This window comes from Arvicola amphibius, chromosome 5 (genome assembly GCF_903992535.2).
Source record: "Arvicola amphibius chromosome 5, mArvAmp1.2, whole genome shotgun sequence".
Classification (NCBI taxonomy): domain Eukaryota; kingdom Metazoa; phylum Chordata; class Mammalia; order Rodentia; family Cricetidae; genus Arvicola; species Arvicola amphibius.
The window spans coordinates 139,120,451-139,133,943 of NC_052051.1; the positions used below are offsets into that span (position 1 = coordinate 139,120,451).

At 47.2% G+C, this 13,493-nt stretch overlaps 1 protein-coding gene across 2 annotated transcripts in view; it reads left to right on the forward strand.

Annotated features, from left to right (window-relative positions):
* Positions 1-12,433: 12,433 nt before the first annotated feature.
* Nedd4l (NEDD4 like E3 ubiquitin protein ligase) overlaps positions 12,434-13,493 on the forward strand; it is a 319,449-nt gene continuing 318,389 nt past the window's right edge. Inside the window, exon 1 of one of the 2 annotated variants that reach the window (XM_038329752.2) lies at positions 12,434-12,794. In XM_038329752.2, coding sequence (XP_038185680.1) covers positions 12,747-12,794 — 48 coding nt within the window. In that variant the 5' untranslated portion in view covers positions 12,434-12,746. The remainder of the gene's footprint in view (positions 12,795-13,493) is intronic. The other variant, XM_038329751.2, reaches the window with a different exon arrangement.

Genomic DNA, 13,493 nt, shown 5'->3' on the forward strand with positions numbered 1-13,493 from the left:
AAATTAAAGGAATGCCTTTTTTAATGTGTTGCAGTACCCATGTAGAGTAACCAGTGCTATCCGACGCAGGCGATTTCTGATTTGTTAAAAGACCTGAGTTTATATGACTATGGGAAATTTCCATCGTCATAATAGCAGAGCTTTGTTTGTTCCATACTAATTGGAGGTGAGGCCTCTCCCAGCAGATGCAGGGGACCCTGTGGCGTCCGTGGCCACTTGCCAGTAGAGCCGCTGGGAATTGCGTATCACAGGGCCACTTCCCCAGGCTCAGTTTCAGCTGTAGGGAGCAGATTCCTCTAGCTCTGGTCAAAGATGTGTGGTTTTAGGAGAAAAGGGAGAAGGGGGAATATTGGCTTCCGTAAAAACAGTGCCAGCAACTGGCTGTACAAACCTGTGCTGAAACATACAGGAGGTCTCCAGAGAAACCCAGTTCCCTAAGCCATTCACAGCCTTTCCAAGCAGAGAAATTTAATTTTTATTTACATACTTTTGCCTCCTCTTGGATATGCTAAAACTGAGAAGATGCTGGTGTTGGTGGTGGTGCTGGTGGTGGTGGTGATGTGTCTGTGTGTGTATACAAAGCTGGCTGGAGACATCTCTGTGCATCTCAAAGTGCTCCCAAGGTCATTAGCGCCTTTCCAGTAAGCAACACCTACTCTTCCCATGCTGATCTCCATTATGGTCCCTCTGGGGAGTTCCAGTGAGGCCATGCCAGGGAAGTAGGGCAGGGCTACTTGATAGGAAACAGAGTACCAGCCATACTGATGTTTTTATTCTATCTTTGCAGTCCAGATGTCCCGTTGGATGGAGACAGAGGTCACATGACCGAAAGTCGAGAACGGGAGAGGGAGTAGAAAGTGCTCATGAGAAACACAGGAACTACAGGAGTCACGTGAGGGATAGACATGCCCACCTGCTTCTCTACAAGACCATTCCACTATATACCTTACAGTGCTGTGCCACTAAAAATCTAACGAAGTGGGAAAACCAGAAGTCAATTCTTATATAATGCCCCATATTAATTAAATTCAAAATGCTGAATGCTGATACATCTTAGAAGTGGTAAGAGATACTTATATCCACCACTACAGAGCAGGGTGGGGGGGGCACACCTTGGTTCTCATACACTTGGTTTAGAATTCTGAAGACGAAAAATTGTCTTTGCCCATAGTCTCCTTTGTGTAAGTCTGAGTGCAGAGTGGCTTCCTTTCCTCAGCGGATCGAGCCCCGCTTCATGTCACCTAGCCCTGTGGGTGGGGCTAACTACTACTCCACAGTGCCTTGGTCCAAATCTCCTGCAGAGGGGTGGAGCAGTGGCCCATGCTGGAATTGCCATATGATAGGTTCATTTGCGAAGGACCAGTTCTTCCTAACTCCCTTCGACTTTACTAAAGTCTAACTAACAGGTCTTTGTCAAGATGACACATGACCTTAGGGTACTTACTCTGAAAGTCTCAAGCTTTGAAAGAAGCCAGCATCATGTTTGTCACCATGTTCCCCGCCATGCTGATAACAGACTGATCCTCTGAAACTGTAAGCAAGCTTTCTTTTATAAGATTTGCCTTGGTAATGGTGTCTCTTTACAGCAAACTAGAGAACCTGTTGGAAGACAAGGAGGAAGCCAAGGCTTTCACACACCACTCCCTGTGGAGAGTGCCCTACATCTAGCAAATCACTCTGCTTTTTATTTAGTCCAGAAATCCACTTCTGAGATGGTCTGCACTACAAAATATGAGATGACATGTACATTTCAAATATCAAAAGATTGGAAGCAATTCCAAATGGCAATTCACAGAGAAGCGGCCATGCCTATTTATTAATGGTACATCCATCCAGTGGAGGACTATGTAGCTGTAAAAAAATGGAAGGGAATTCTCTCTATTCTGATATAGAAGAATCTCAAGGTTATATTAAGTTTAGCAAGCAAATCAGCATGCAGAGCCATGTTTACACCAGGACACTCTTTATATGTCAACAATTAATAATTAACTAATAATTTAGAAGAATTGCCTTGATCTAGAAGTACAAGTGATACAACCTGAGCTCTATCTCTTGGAAGCCTGCTTTCCCCTGGCTTGCTGACAGTTTCAGAGGATCAGTCCATTATCAGCATGGCAGGGAACATGGTGGCAGACATGGCGCTGGAACAGTAGCTAAGATCTACCTCCTAATCTGCAAGAGAGAGGGGGGCGGGGAGGGCAGAGAAGGAGAGGGAGAGAGAAAGAGAGAAAGAGATATCCGGACTTGGCATGGGTTTTTGAAACCTCAAAGCCTACCCCCAAAGGCACACTTCCTCCAACAGAGCCACACCTCATAATCCTAACCCTATCAAAGAGTTCCACTCCCTGGTGATTAAATATCCAAATATATGAGCCTATAGGGTCCATTTTTATTTGACCACCGCGGCAGTCAATCCTTGGTTCATTTTCTCTCCTGTGTCTTAATCCTGCCCTCCCTGGAAGGTGGAGGAAGTGTCTACCACTGTGTGCTGTGCTGCCTGCCCACTGCTGTGGGTAGAACTGCCTTGGCAGGACTGAGGGCCACTCCCAGGGATGCAAATGAGCAGAAATGCTGCTAGCGACAGCTGAGGCTGTGAGGAGTCATCCGTGCTGGGATTCCATCTTAACATCCTCGCCACGATGCAAGAAATCCCAGAGAACCAGAAGACCCCGCCTCAAAAGGAGCAAGAGTATGCTCATGCTGTGGGCAGGGAGCACACCGGGCTGCATTTGAGGCTGGAAAACTCATTGAGAAAAACAGTTGTCTTCCACTATTAGCTGGAGGGCTGCTTTGGTTTGTCCCACTGGCTGCAAAGCCTCTGGGGATAATAAAACACTTCAAATATGTGGATTAAATAACTCACTATGTCCTCCTCCCCTTCATCCCCACACAACAGAAAGCTATTTGACGCTGTCAGTGGCTTCTTAGGAGCTGTTAGTTGACTCATTTAATTACTTTCCCTTGGTCGTCCTTCACTAAATAAAAATAATGTATGCAGAGAGCACTGTTTGAAGTATACTTCACTTTTTTTTAATCAGTGGCATAGTAAGAGTTCTAAAATGAAGAGACATATTTTTCAAGTTACTAAAGGAATTATATATTAAAAAATAATCAATGAGCTTTATCAAAATGACTTTTTAAAGCAGCTGTTTTAGAATTCCTACTAGAGAGTTGAAGGATTTTTTTCCCCCTCTGGAAAATGAAAATGCAAATGAGGTAGGGGGAAAAATTCACATAATTTTAATCTCCCCCAAACACTAGACTGAAATCGCAGAGAGCTGGGTGGCATCAGAAAAGGAAAGACTGAAGCGTATCACCATGTGTCTTGTTATTGGCCAAATAATTACCTTCAAAGATACTCAGACTGGAACTCAAGAATCCCTGACAGTTTCATGACCCGGTGGGAGGGTTTACAGGTGTCCCTAAGAATCTTGAATCACAGAATGGTGCCATTGACCTGCAGTCTGCGACCTCAGGAGGCTGATTCAGGAGGGCTGAGTTCCAGGTCAGCTTGGGCTACCTAGCAAGACCCTATTAGAAGAAAAGAGTAGGGAGAAGGGAAAGGGAAGGAAGAGAAAACCATACGTTATGGTGAGATGGAGATTTCACACCAGTTTAATCCAGGTGGGTCCTAAATACAATAGCATGAGCCCTTATTTGAAAGAAGGAAAGAAAGTCTGACTGAGAACAGAACGAGGTTGGTGATATTGTGCCCGACAGAGAGGAACTTGAGGATGCCACTGGCTTCCAAAATTACAGGCAGGGCTATGAGCCAAGGAATACAGGAATTCACGTGCAGAAGCCAGAAGAGGGCAGGAGCATAGACCCTTCCCTACAAACCCCTGGGGAGGCCACAGCATCCTAGTTTGGGCCCAGACCTTTTAAACACATTTTTAATTCATTTATCATTATTTGTGTGTGTGTGTGTGTGTGCGCGCGCTCAAGTGCAGCAGCTGGAGGGGTGGTGTGTGGGATCGCACATGCGCTACAGCATTCTACTGGAGGTCAGAGGATGACTGTTGCTAAAATTCCTTCCAAGAAGAGACATAAACATCTCTCCCCCCTCTTCCCAAGGTCTCCGAGGTACCATTCCACCAAACTTTACTCTCAGAAACCAGTGAGTTCAGTGGGCTTCCTGACAGATCATAGGGGAGGTGTTATCTACAAGGGTGTGGGTGCTTTTCCCTCAAAATGGTGCAGAATAAAGGTCTTCATCTAGCAGGACCCAGCAGGAAGGAGGACCTTTCCAGAGCCACATGGATGGAGTCACCCTCAAGTCTCTAACCCCTTCCTGAGGCCACATGTATACATCAGGTAATGGGAAGTGGCTAGCTACTCAGGTAAGAACCTCACGACCTTCCCCAGCACTCTGAGAGGGAATGTAAACAGTAAACCTAACTGGGGTGACCTGCTGCAAGCAGGCGCACGTGGACCCCTCAAGTCGGTGTTTATTTGGCTTGTAGAACAGTCCTGCAGAACACCTGCTTTCAGAATCAGTTCTTTCCCTTCACCCTAGGTTGCAGAAGCGGAACTCAGGGCAGCAGGTTGGAAAACAAGTGGTTTTGCCCAATAAGCTGTCTTGCTGGCTCTCTTTGTTTTGAGACACAGTTTCATGTAGCCCAGGTTGGCCAGGGAGCATCTGAGGCAGAGGATGGCCTTGAGCTTCTGATCCTCCTGAGGTTCCCACTGGAGTGCTGTATGTCATAACTCTGTTTTACCAGGTGCAGGGGAGACAACCCAGGGTCTCTGGAGTGCTAGGTCAGCACTCTACCCACTGAGTCCCATTCCCATTTCTGGTTGGGCCCAGAGTTGCTGATTCTGAGTTCCTGCCCTCCACAACTGTAAGTGAATGTATTTCTGTTGTTTCAGGTTGCCAAGCTTGCAGTGATTTGTTACCATGGCAGATAAAATTAATTAACAGACTTCCTGATTCTTCAGAAACAGGAACCCAGTGTTTGATTTTTGTGTTAGTTGCTTTTTCATTGCTGTGACGAAATAATTGACCAAAGCGATTTAGCTTTGGAAGGGTTTCTCTGGGCTTATAGTTTATACCATCCATCATGGCAGAGACGACGTGGTGGTGAGAGCTGCTCTGGCTGAGCAGCCACCATGAGGTGGCTGGCCATATAATCACTCAGGTCACAGAGAGATGGAGGCTGGTACCCAGCTTGCTTTCTCCTTTCCCCCTTCTTATCCAGTCTTGGATGGCAGCCCATGGGATGGTGTTGCCCACTCTTAGGGTGGGTCTTCAAGGTGAAACTTCTCTGGAAACCCAGAGCTATGTCTCCCGGATGATCCTAAGTCCTATCCTGTTGCCCGTGAGTGTTCACCATCACGGTCTCAAATCTGTTTTGAAGAGAATGTGCTTCAGAACTCTGGCTTAAGGAACAGCCTCCTCTGGGCTGTGGTGCCCTGGTGGTGGAAGGCAGGAGCTCTGAAGAGATGCTGCAAAACTATACAACGAATGGTCTCTGTTTTGAGGGGGCCACACTGCCATGCCTTACGGTAGCATGTGTGAACACATGACCAAGTGCACTATCACTAGGGCATGTAGGGAAATAAAATCTGACAGACAGAGAGATACAGTCTGTGATGTCCCCACACCCTCAAAATGTAGTTAGACTCGAGGAAGCCGTAAACAAACGCTCCCACACCAGGACTGCTCTTGAGGGTGGGACTTCGGCTTGTGGCAGAATCTGATTCTTCAGTATTCAACTGGGACACTCAAAAGGGATTAGGATGGTGCCCCAGTGCTCTGGTTCCCTTGTTCTTGGCAGCAGTAAACCTAAATCTACTTTTGATTTCAGGGTCCTGTGGTTAAATAAGATGATGTTCAAATGAATTCGCAATAACCAAATATGAGACAGAGTTACTGTGAGAGTCAACAGACACACTGAAGGCACCACCCAAATTTTTAGATATTAAAATTGGCAAAGTATGAAGTAGTTAAGAAGATTGGCATGGTGATATATACTTTTAATCCAGCATTCAGGGGGCAGAGGCAGGAGGATTGCTGTAAGTTCAAAGCCAGTCTGGTATACATAGTGGCTACACAGAGCTGACCCTGTCTCAAGAAACATAACAATAAGTTAAAAATTAATTATGAAATATTTATTCAAGAGGCTGGGGTTATAACAATAGTAGAGCACTTGCTCAGCATGGGTAGAGTCTAGAGCTTAATCCTTAGCATTGTAAAAAAAAAAATAATAAAATAAACTATGGAAACACAAAACCAGAAACTACCAAGAATGATGAGGCTAATTTTCTCCCTAAAACAAACAAAAGGAATGATGAAATTGTTTTGAGAAAGAGTTACATACAATATATAATTGTTCAATCAAAAACTCAGTTGCTGAATTAAAGAGAAAATTAGACTCAGTGAAATAATTATTTAATGAAGGGGAAGGGAGAGTCGAAGAATTCATTTGACACTTAGTACAGATAAGGAACTAGAGCCTGTGAGGGTGGCTAAAAGACAGAGAATAGAAAGAAGTGATGTGATTAGCTGGAGTCCCAGAAGAGGAGAACAAAGAGAATGGGCAGAGAAAGCTAACCGAAGACACAAAAGCCAAGTGTTCTTCAGAACTGATAAAGACTTAAATCATGTAAGAGAAAGGGGGGCGAGGCATGGAAAAGAAGAGCAGAGAGTTGAGAAACAGTAAGTCTGGAACACTGAGATCCTCAAAGCAGATATGGCAAGCTAATTAGAACAAGAGCTGTGCACTCCATCACTAACAGCGGGAGCTAGACTGTAGAGAAATAGCTCCAACCTGCTGATGTTGAGACACACTCCGTGGGCTTTGGGTCTTGCATACTCTCATCACCTGTCAAGGATTAGTGCAGATGTTTTCAGATGGATGAAGCTTGAGTTTACCCCGTTGACTTGTTATAATGTAATTTAAAAGGACAAACCCCTGGAAAAAGAAAAAATGATCCTGAAGGAACATATGGAAAGCAGTTAGGAACCCAAATGGGGGTAAGCAAGGAAAACTATATTGGAAAAGCTGTTAACATTGTATAATAATAATCAATGTTGCAGTTAAAGAGAGAGAAGGGGAGAGGCAGTGCAAAGGAGTAAACTGGGGACTGGGAGTATCCCTCAGTGACAGATCCTTTCCCCTGCAGTTGTGATGCTCTAGGTTTAATATCCAGCATCCCAAAGATAAATTCAGAACGAAAGTTTATATCAAGACTGTATTAGGAATTGGAAAAAATTGAAACAAAGCAAAACCCGACAACAAAGTTTTACGTGGACATGGTGGCACATGCTCTTAATCTCAGCACTCAGAGGCAAAGGCAGGTGGACTTCTGTGAGTTCAAGGGCAGCAGGGATACATGGTGAGACCTGTCTCAAAAACCAACAAAACAAAAACAGCCAGGCCTGGTGGCGCACACCTTTAATCCAAGCACCGGGAATTAACTAAGTAGAATAGTATAGGAGATAGAGGCTGGTGGATCTCTGGATCAAAGTCAACCTGGTCTACAGCCCAAGCTCCAGGACAGCCAGAGCCACACAGAGAAACCTTGTCTTGGAAAAATTAAAATAAATAAATAGACCCAAAACAGACAAGCTAATGAAACCAAAATCCAATGTTTTAAAGCTTTTTTTGTGTCCCTCAGAAAGGAGGGGTATATAACTGATTTGTGAGGCACACATGTAGTGTCAAGTGCTGCCTGCGGAAGAATAGACGTGCAGAATCACGCCTCAACCAGGAGAAGGGAAGAACCGCCATGAGAAGACAATGAAAAGAACACTTCCTGACAGAAACCCTCCAGAAAGGAGGAGAGTTCGCAGCAACGTGGGGCAGCTGTAGGGATTTTAAGAATTATGATTTTGAAAACGGAAATCACACAGCCAGTCAGAGGGCAGATGTTTCGCAGGGTTGGGCAAATATGGAACCGTACATCTCAGGGCCAGTGCCGGTATTGTACTATTTCAGAATGCCAGGACCAATAGCAGCACACGGACCTTCAAAACTGTGTTTTCTAAAGCCTGGGCTATCTTTATACAAGAGTAGCTATTTGCGAGTCGTTCACTGTTATCTACATCTGAACTGTCAAAAACCTGAACGACGGTATTTCTTCATATAACCTCAAGCACCTTAATTTTTCGAGATTTCTCAGTGTCTCAAGAAACTCAAGGAATGTTGCTAAGCTCCATTGCGACATCAGTTTTTCCAAGCGTGTAGGCATTTCTGCATGTCTGCTTCAGGAAACAAAGCTGCTAGTAAAAAGCAGTGTCAACTTATCAGCTGGTGTCAATGTGTCGTGTTATATACTATTCCACTTTGATTGACAGATGGGTTCAAGAGTCACAGAATTCCACCACACAGCTCAATAATCTGCAAACTGGAGACTCATCCTGAACATGTTCCCTGTTTGTGATCACCTTTTGCATTTGGAAGCTGTTCTTGCACATTCTGCATTTTTGATGATCCCAGTGAAGACCATCTGCCAGACAGCCCGAGTCCCAAACCTAAGACAAAGTGCAACAGCCTGTAGAGGAGAAACCTCACTCCCTCTAGGTTTCTGAATAGATGTGAAAGCGATGGGAAGAAGAAACTGGTGGTTTTAGCTGAGGGTGCTGGGGGGGCGGGGGTTCTCATAGCTATCCTTGTCTGTCCACAACCACCCGAGATCCCTGGGTAGCGCTGATAGATATTCCACACGAAAGGACAGATGCTCACATCCCATCTTACTCTACAAATGATCTGTAGTGTATAGTTTCTTCTAAAGTTAAAAAAGGGAATAAAAATTATGAAAGTGTAAAAGTGCAGAAATATATATATATATATATAAATTTTCCAGTCTAGAGGTCCCTAACCCTTGTTGTGTTTTTTAGAATCATCAGGAAAGCTTTAAAACTGACCCCATATGTTCCCCCCTCCCACCAGCATTAGTTACATGCCTAGGGGTGGGTGGCCCAGAGTGGTCCTTAAGTCTCCCCAGGAGTTTCTCTGTGTAGCAGTTTAGGACCTGTTGGCTTAGGATACAGGTAGCCTGCATGCGAGGATCACCTGAGCTGCTACCATAACCACTGATACCTGCTCTCCTCCACTGACCCTGTGAGGACAAGCTGCCTGTCACCTATTTTTAAAGCTCCCCAAATGCTCCCACCCTGCATCCAGTGTACTGGACCACAGCTCTGGCAGAAAGCTGCTACACAGTTGCAAAGAACATTAATAGTTTGAGGTGAATTCTTTTATGGTTTGGTGCTCTGTATCTGCTGGTAGCCAAAACACCTTTTAAAAAATCACAATCAGAAGTCGGGTGGTGGTGGCACATGGCCAGCACTTTAATCCCAGCACTCAGGAAGCAGAGGCAGGTGGATCTCTGTGAGTTTGAGGCCAGTGGTCTATGGAACAAGAAGTTCCAGGACAGCTAGAGCTATGCAAAGAAACCCTGTCTCTGTAAAACCAAAACCAAAACAACAACAACAACAAAATCACAATCAAGTAAAACATTTTTTTTTCTCATTAGTTCCTTGAAAGACAGTAAAGTTTCCTTCACAGATCTCAAGTCAATGTTTTGTTTGAACCTGCTCATCTGGGATGTTGAATGATGTTACAGATCATAATTTTGTAAACTATCCATAATAAATAGCGCATGGCAAATTTTCTATGTACATTTTAATATAAGCTTTTATTAATTCTTGGAGAATGTAGTACACGCACACCTTGTATTTTTGTTCACAACCACTTCTAATATTCCCTCGGGGAATGTCAAGGGCATGACCTAGACTGCAGGTAGCAAAGGCTGTTTGTTGTGTTGGAGGTGGGGAGGGAGCAGGATGATGAAGAAAATGATGAAGAAGTGTGACATCCTTCTACAGTGTCCAGGTGACTCAGCCTGCTGTATGACTTCTCCCAGGGAGAGATGAACAGATGTATATTCATCTCTGACAGAACACGATGAAACAGCTCCTCTAACATAGCTTAGGGAACTGATGGTAACTTAAAGGGGACAAGGGTGACTCAAAGGTAGTTGCGTCATGGAGAAGCCCATCTAGATGGTCATGGGTACCTGCTCATGACAGTTGCATCTCTTGAACTCCCTGCCCAACTTCCAGGCAGTGCCACTGGAGAGCTCACCTTCCCCTGTAGCACAAATAATAAAAATCCCGAGACAGATATTAGGGTGCAAGCTGAAAGATCAGAGAAGCAAAGCAGCCAATCATTAGAGAGAGCTCTTACGCCTACAAAATCTTCAGACTAAAAAGAGAGTGAGTTCCTGTTTCATCCTACCTTATATTCATTCGTCTCTAGAGCTGGAATTAAAAGCGTGCACCACCACAGCCTGGCCTCTAGGGCTAACTAGTGTGGTTGTTGGGATTAAAGGTGTGTGCCACCACTGCCTGGCCTGTGTGGCCTACTAGCGTAGCTAGCTTTGTACTCTGATCTTCAGTCAAGCTTTATTGGTTAGATCATTAAACAAAATATCACCATATCCCCTGCTCCAGCAATGTTTTGTCTTTATGTAACCACCTCAGGACTTGTTTTTATTTTATTTTATTTTGTTTTTTTTTCAAGACAAGGTTTCTCTGTAGCTTTGGACTCTGTCCTGGAACTCACTCTGCCGACCAAGCAGGCCTTGAACTCACAGAGATCTGCCTGCCTCTGACTCCAGAGTGCAGGGCATCTAAAATGTGGTGTGTGTGCATGCATGCGCGCCTTTTATAAAAAGAAAAAATAAGCCAGGCAGTGGTGGCACACGCATTTAATCCCAGGAATCAGGAGGCAGAGACTGGCCGATCTCTGTGAGTTCGAGGCCAGCCTGGTCTACAAGAGCTAGTTCCAGGACAGGCTCCAAAGCTACAAAGAAACCCTGTTTCGAAAAACAAAACAAAACAAAAATAAAACAACAACAACAACAAAATCTAGATTTGATAAGTTGAAAATTCTTGGTGGGAAAACACAAGCAGAGTTCTGTGAAATGTTCTATCACTTTCTTTTTCTTGGTAGGGATATTGTGGCTCCTAAGCACCATACAAACTTGATGACTGTGAATTCGGAGGCTCCTGAGCAGTGGTTCCATGGGGCACATTGCAAGGGAGGAAAGGGAAAGCTAAAATTGGGGCGTGTGGGACCGCCTTTCTTTTCGATTTGCAGGGTGCACACCAGGTATTTGATCTTTAAACCAGGGCAGGCAAGGTGAGTCTGTTGATTTTGTGAATTCTTTCTTCCTTCAGTGAAAATCCTAACCTCCCAGGCAAAACCAGAAACTCTGGTAATTTCTTTTTAAAGGCAAATAGCTTGTTCTTCCTGTTTTATAATTCACCAGTGCATTCAACATTTAAATTTAAGGGAGAACGGCTTCCTTTTGCTGAGTTGAGACAGTGTCTCTATAGCCCTGGTTGTTTTGAACTATGCAGACCAAGCTGGTTTCAAACCTACAGAGATCGGCCTGCCTCTGCCTCCCCAGTGCTGAGATTAAAAGGCGTGTGCCACCACGCCTGGCTCTTAGGGAAGGCTTCTTGAAAAAAAAAAAAGTAGAGTGACGAATTTCTCTTAACTTATTTAAAGTAGCTTCTTGCATTCCTGTACATCGAAAGATTAAATGAAGGGCTTGCTAGAGAAACTCCGTATCTGGAATGTGGGAAGACTCCTATGGTGGCTAATAAAAAGGCTCCATCGTTTGCATATGTAAAGGACAAACTTAAACTTGAATTTGGTATTTCACGCCGTGCCTCACAAAAAAAAAAAAAATCCCCCAAAACAAAAAACCCAAGCTTTTATCAAAGAACCAGGCAGCCGGGTTTCAAGTGGGTGGGTGTGTACTCAGCGCGGGCGCAGAGTTGGTTTTGTTCCCAGTAGAGTTGACTTCGGCAGTGGCGACTCGCTACCACACCGGGGCAGACTCTCCTAGGCTGGCCGCCTAGCCAGGCCGATCGCTTTGGGGAGCTGACGCGGTTAGCCAAGTCTGGTCTGCCATAGCTGCCAAGAATTTAAAGGGGGTCTAGAAACATGCATCGTCGCCCTCTTTTAACGCTCCTGGGACTCTGGCTTAAGAAAAAAAAAAAAGAAGACAGATAAAAATGGAAACAGTGATTTTGTTGTTGTTTGCACGGTGTCTTCATGGTCGCCCCCTCAAGGTCCAGTCCACCGGGTCCCCAAGGCAGAGGGAAGCGGAGCAAGAAGGAGGGTCAGCCCGGCAGGCCCAGTCCGCCAGGGCGCGCCCCAGCTCAGCACTCTCCGCGGGGTGACCCAGGAGGCGCGGGGGTGGGGTGGGCGTGGGGCGAAACACCCCCACCTCCGCGGCCCGCCCCCGAGCCCGGCCTGTGATTGGCTTGGGGGGCGCGAGTGCCCGCCCCGGCGAGCGGGAGGGTCCCCGTGGGCGCCGGGAGGCGCAGGCGGGGCGGGGAGAGTGGGCCGGGCGGAGCAGGCGAGGGGCGGGCGCGCGGGTCCCGGGGATCGCCGAGCGGGCTTGGGGAGGCCGGGAGAGCCAGCGGCGGGGGCGGGAGCCCTGCGGGCTCAGCGCTGAGCGGAGAGAGAGAGCGAGCGAGCGAGAGAGAGGGAGAGAGAGAGAGAGAAAGAGAGAGCGCTCGGCCAGCCGCCTCTCGGCGCGTTCTCGGAGCCTCCAGTCCGCGCGTCCCCGCAGCCTTCCGGGAGGAAGCGGCGCCGCGGCCGGGTGCAGCCTCACCTGCCAGCCCTTCCCCGCCGGGCGGCGCAGAAGGACAGAGGGTCGCGGCCCTGCGACGCACTTCAGCCGGTCGCAGCGTCTAGGACCCCGCGCGGGGCGCCGGCTCCATGGCGACCGGGCTCGGGGAACCCGTCTACGGACTTTCGGAAGAGGAGGTGAGTTCCTGCCCAGAGCGCTGTGTGGGGAAGGGACGGGGCCACTCCGCTGTGTGCGTGTCCCCTGCCAGCAGTGGGTCGCGGAATCCGGGTGACCCAGAGCGGTCCCGGGCGGCGGGTGACTTGGTCCTCCCTCCTTACTGGGAGGTGCGCTCCTCAGCCCGGGGCTCTCGGGGTGGGCGGAGGCCGCGTGTGCCGCTGCCCGCGAGTCCCTTTCCTCAGCAAGCCGCGTCTCTCGGGGCTGTTAGGCAACTTTCCTTCCTGGTCATGCCCCTGCAGCCAGGAGTCCGTGACGTGTGTCACGTCTGGGTCGCTGCAGGGGTCTCTGCGTGGCGCAGGCGACCTGGGGATTGTTGAGGAGACTGGTGGTGTCTCCCCCTGGGACTTTTCTTGCTAGTGGGCGCTCGGTAGCGGTTGTGTGCATGCAGATCCCGAAGAGAGCAGGGGACACCCGGAGAGTTGCGTGCGGCCGCCACTGGGTCTTGCAAAGTCTGGAGCCGGGATTGTGCGTTCCGGACTCTTCTATTTTGGTGTGTGGAGGTGGTCCGAGAAGGAGGCAGGTGCTGCAGGAAACTTAGGGGAAGCTTGCAGCCCTGCCATTTCTCCCTAGTCAAGAAGATTCAAAGCCCCGCACCTCCGGGGTGGGTGGAGAGAAGAAAGCTCCATTGATCTCTTTTATTAATAAAACGAATGAAATAA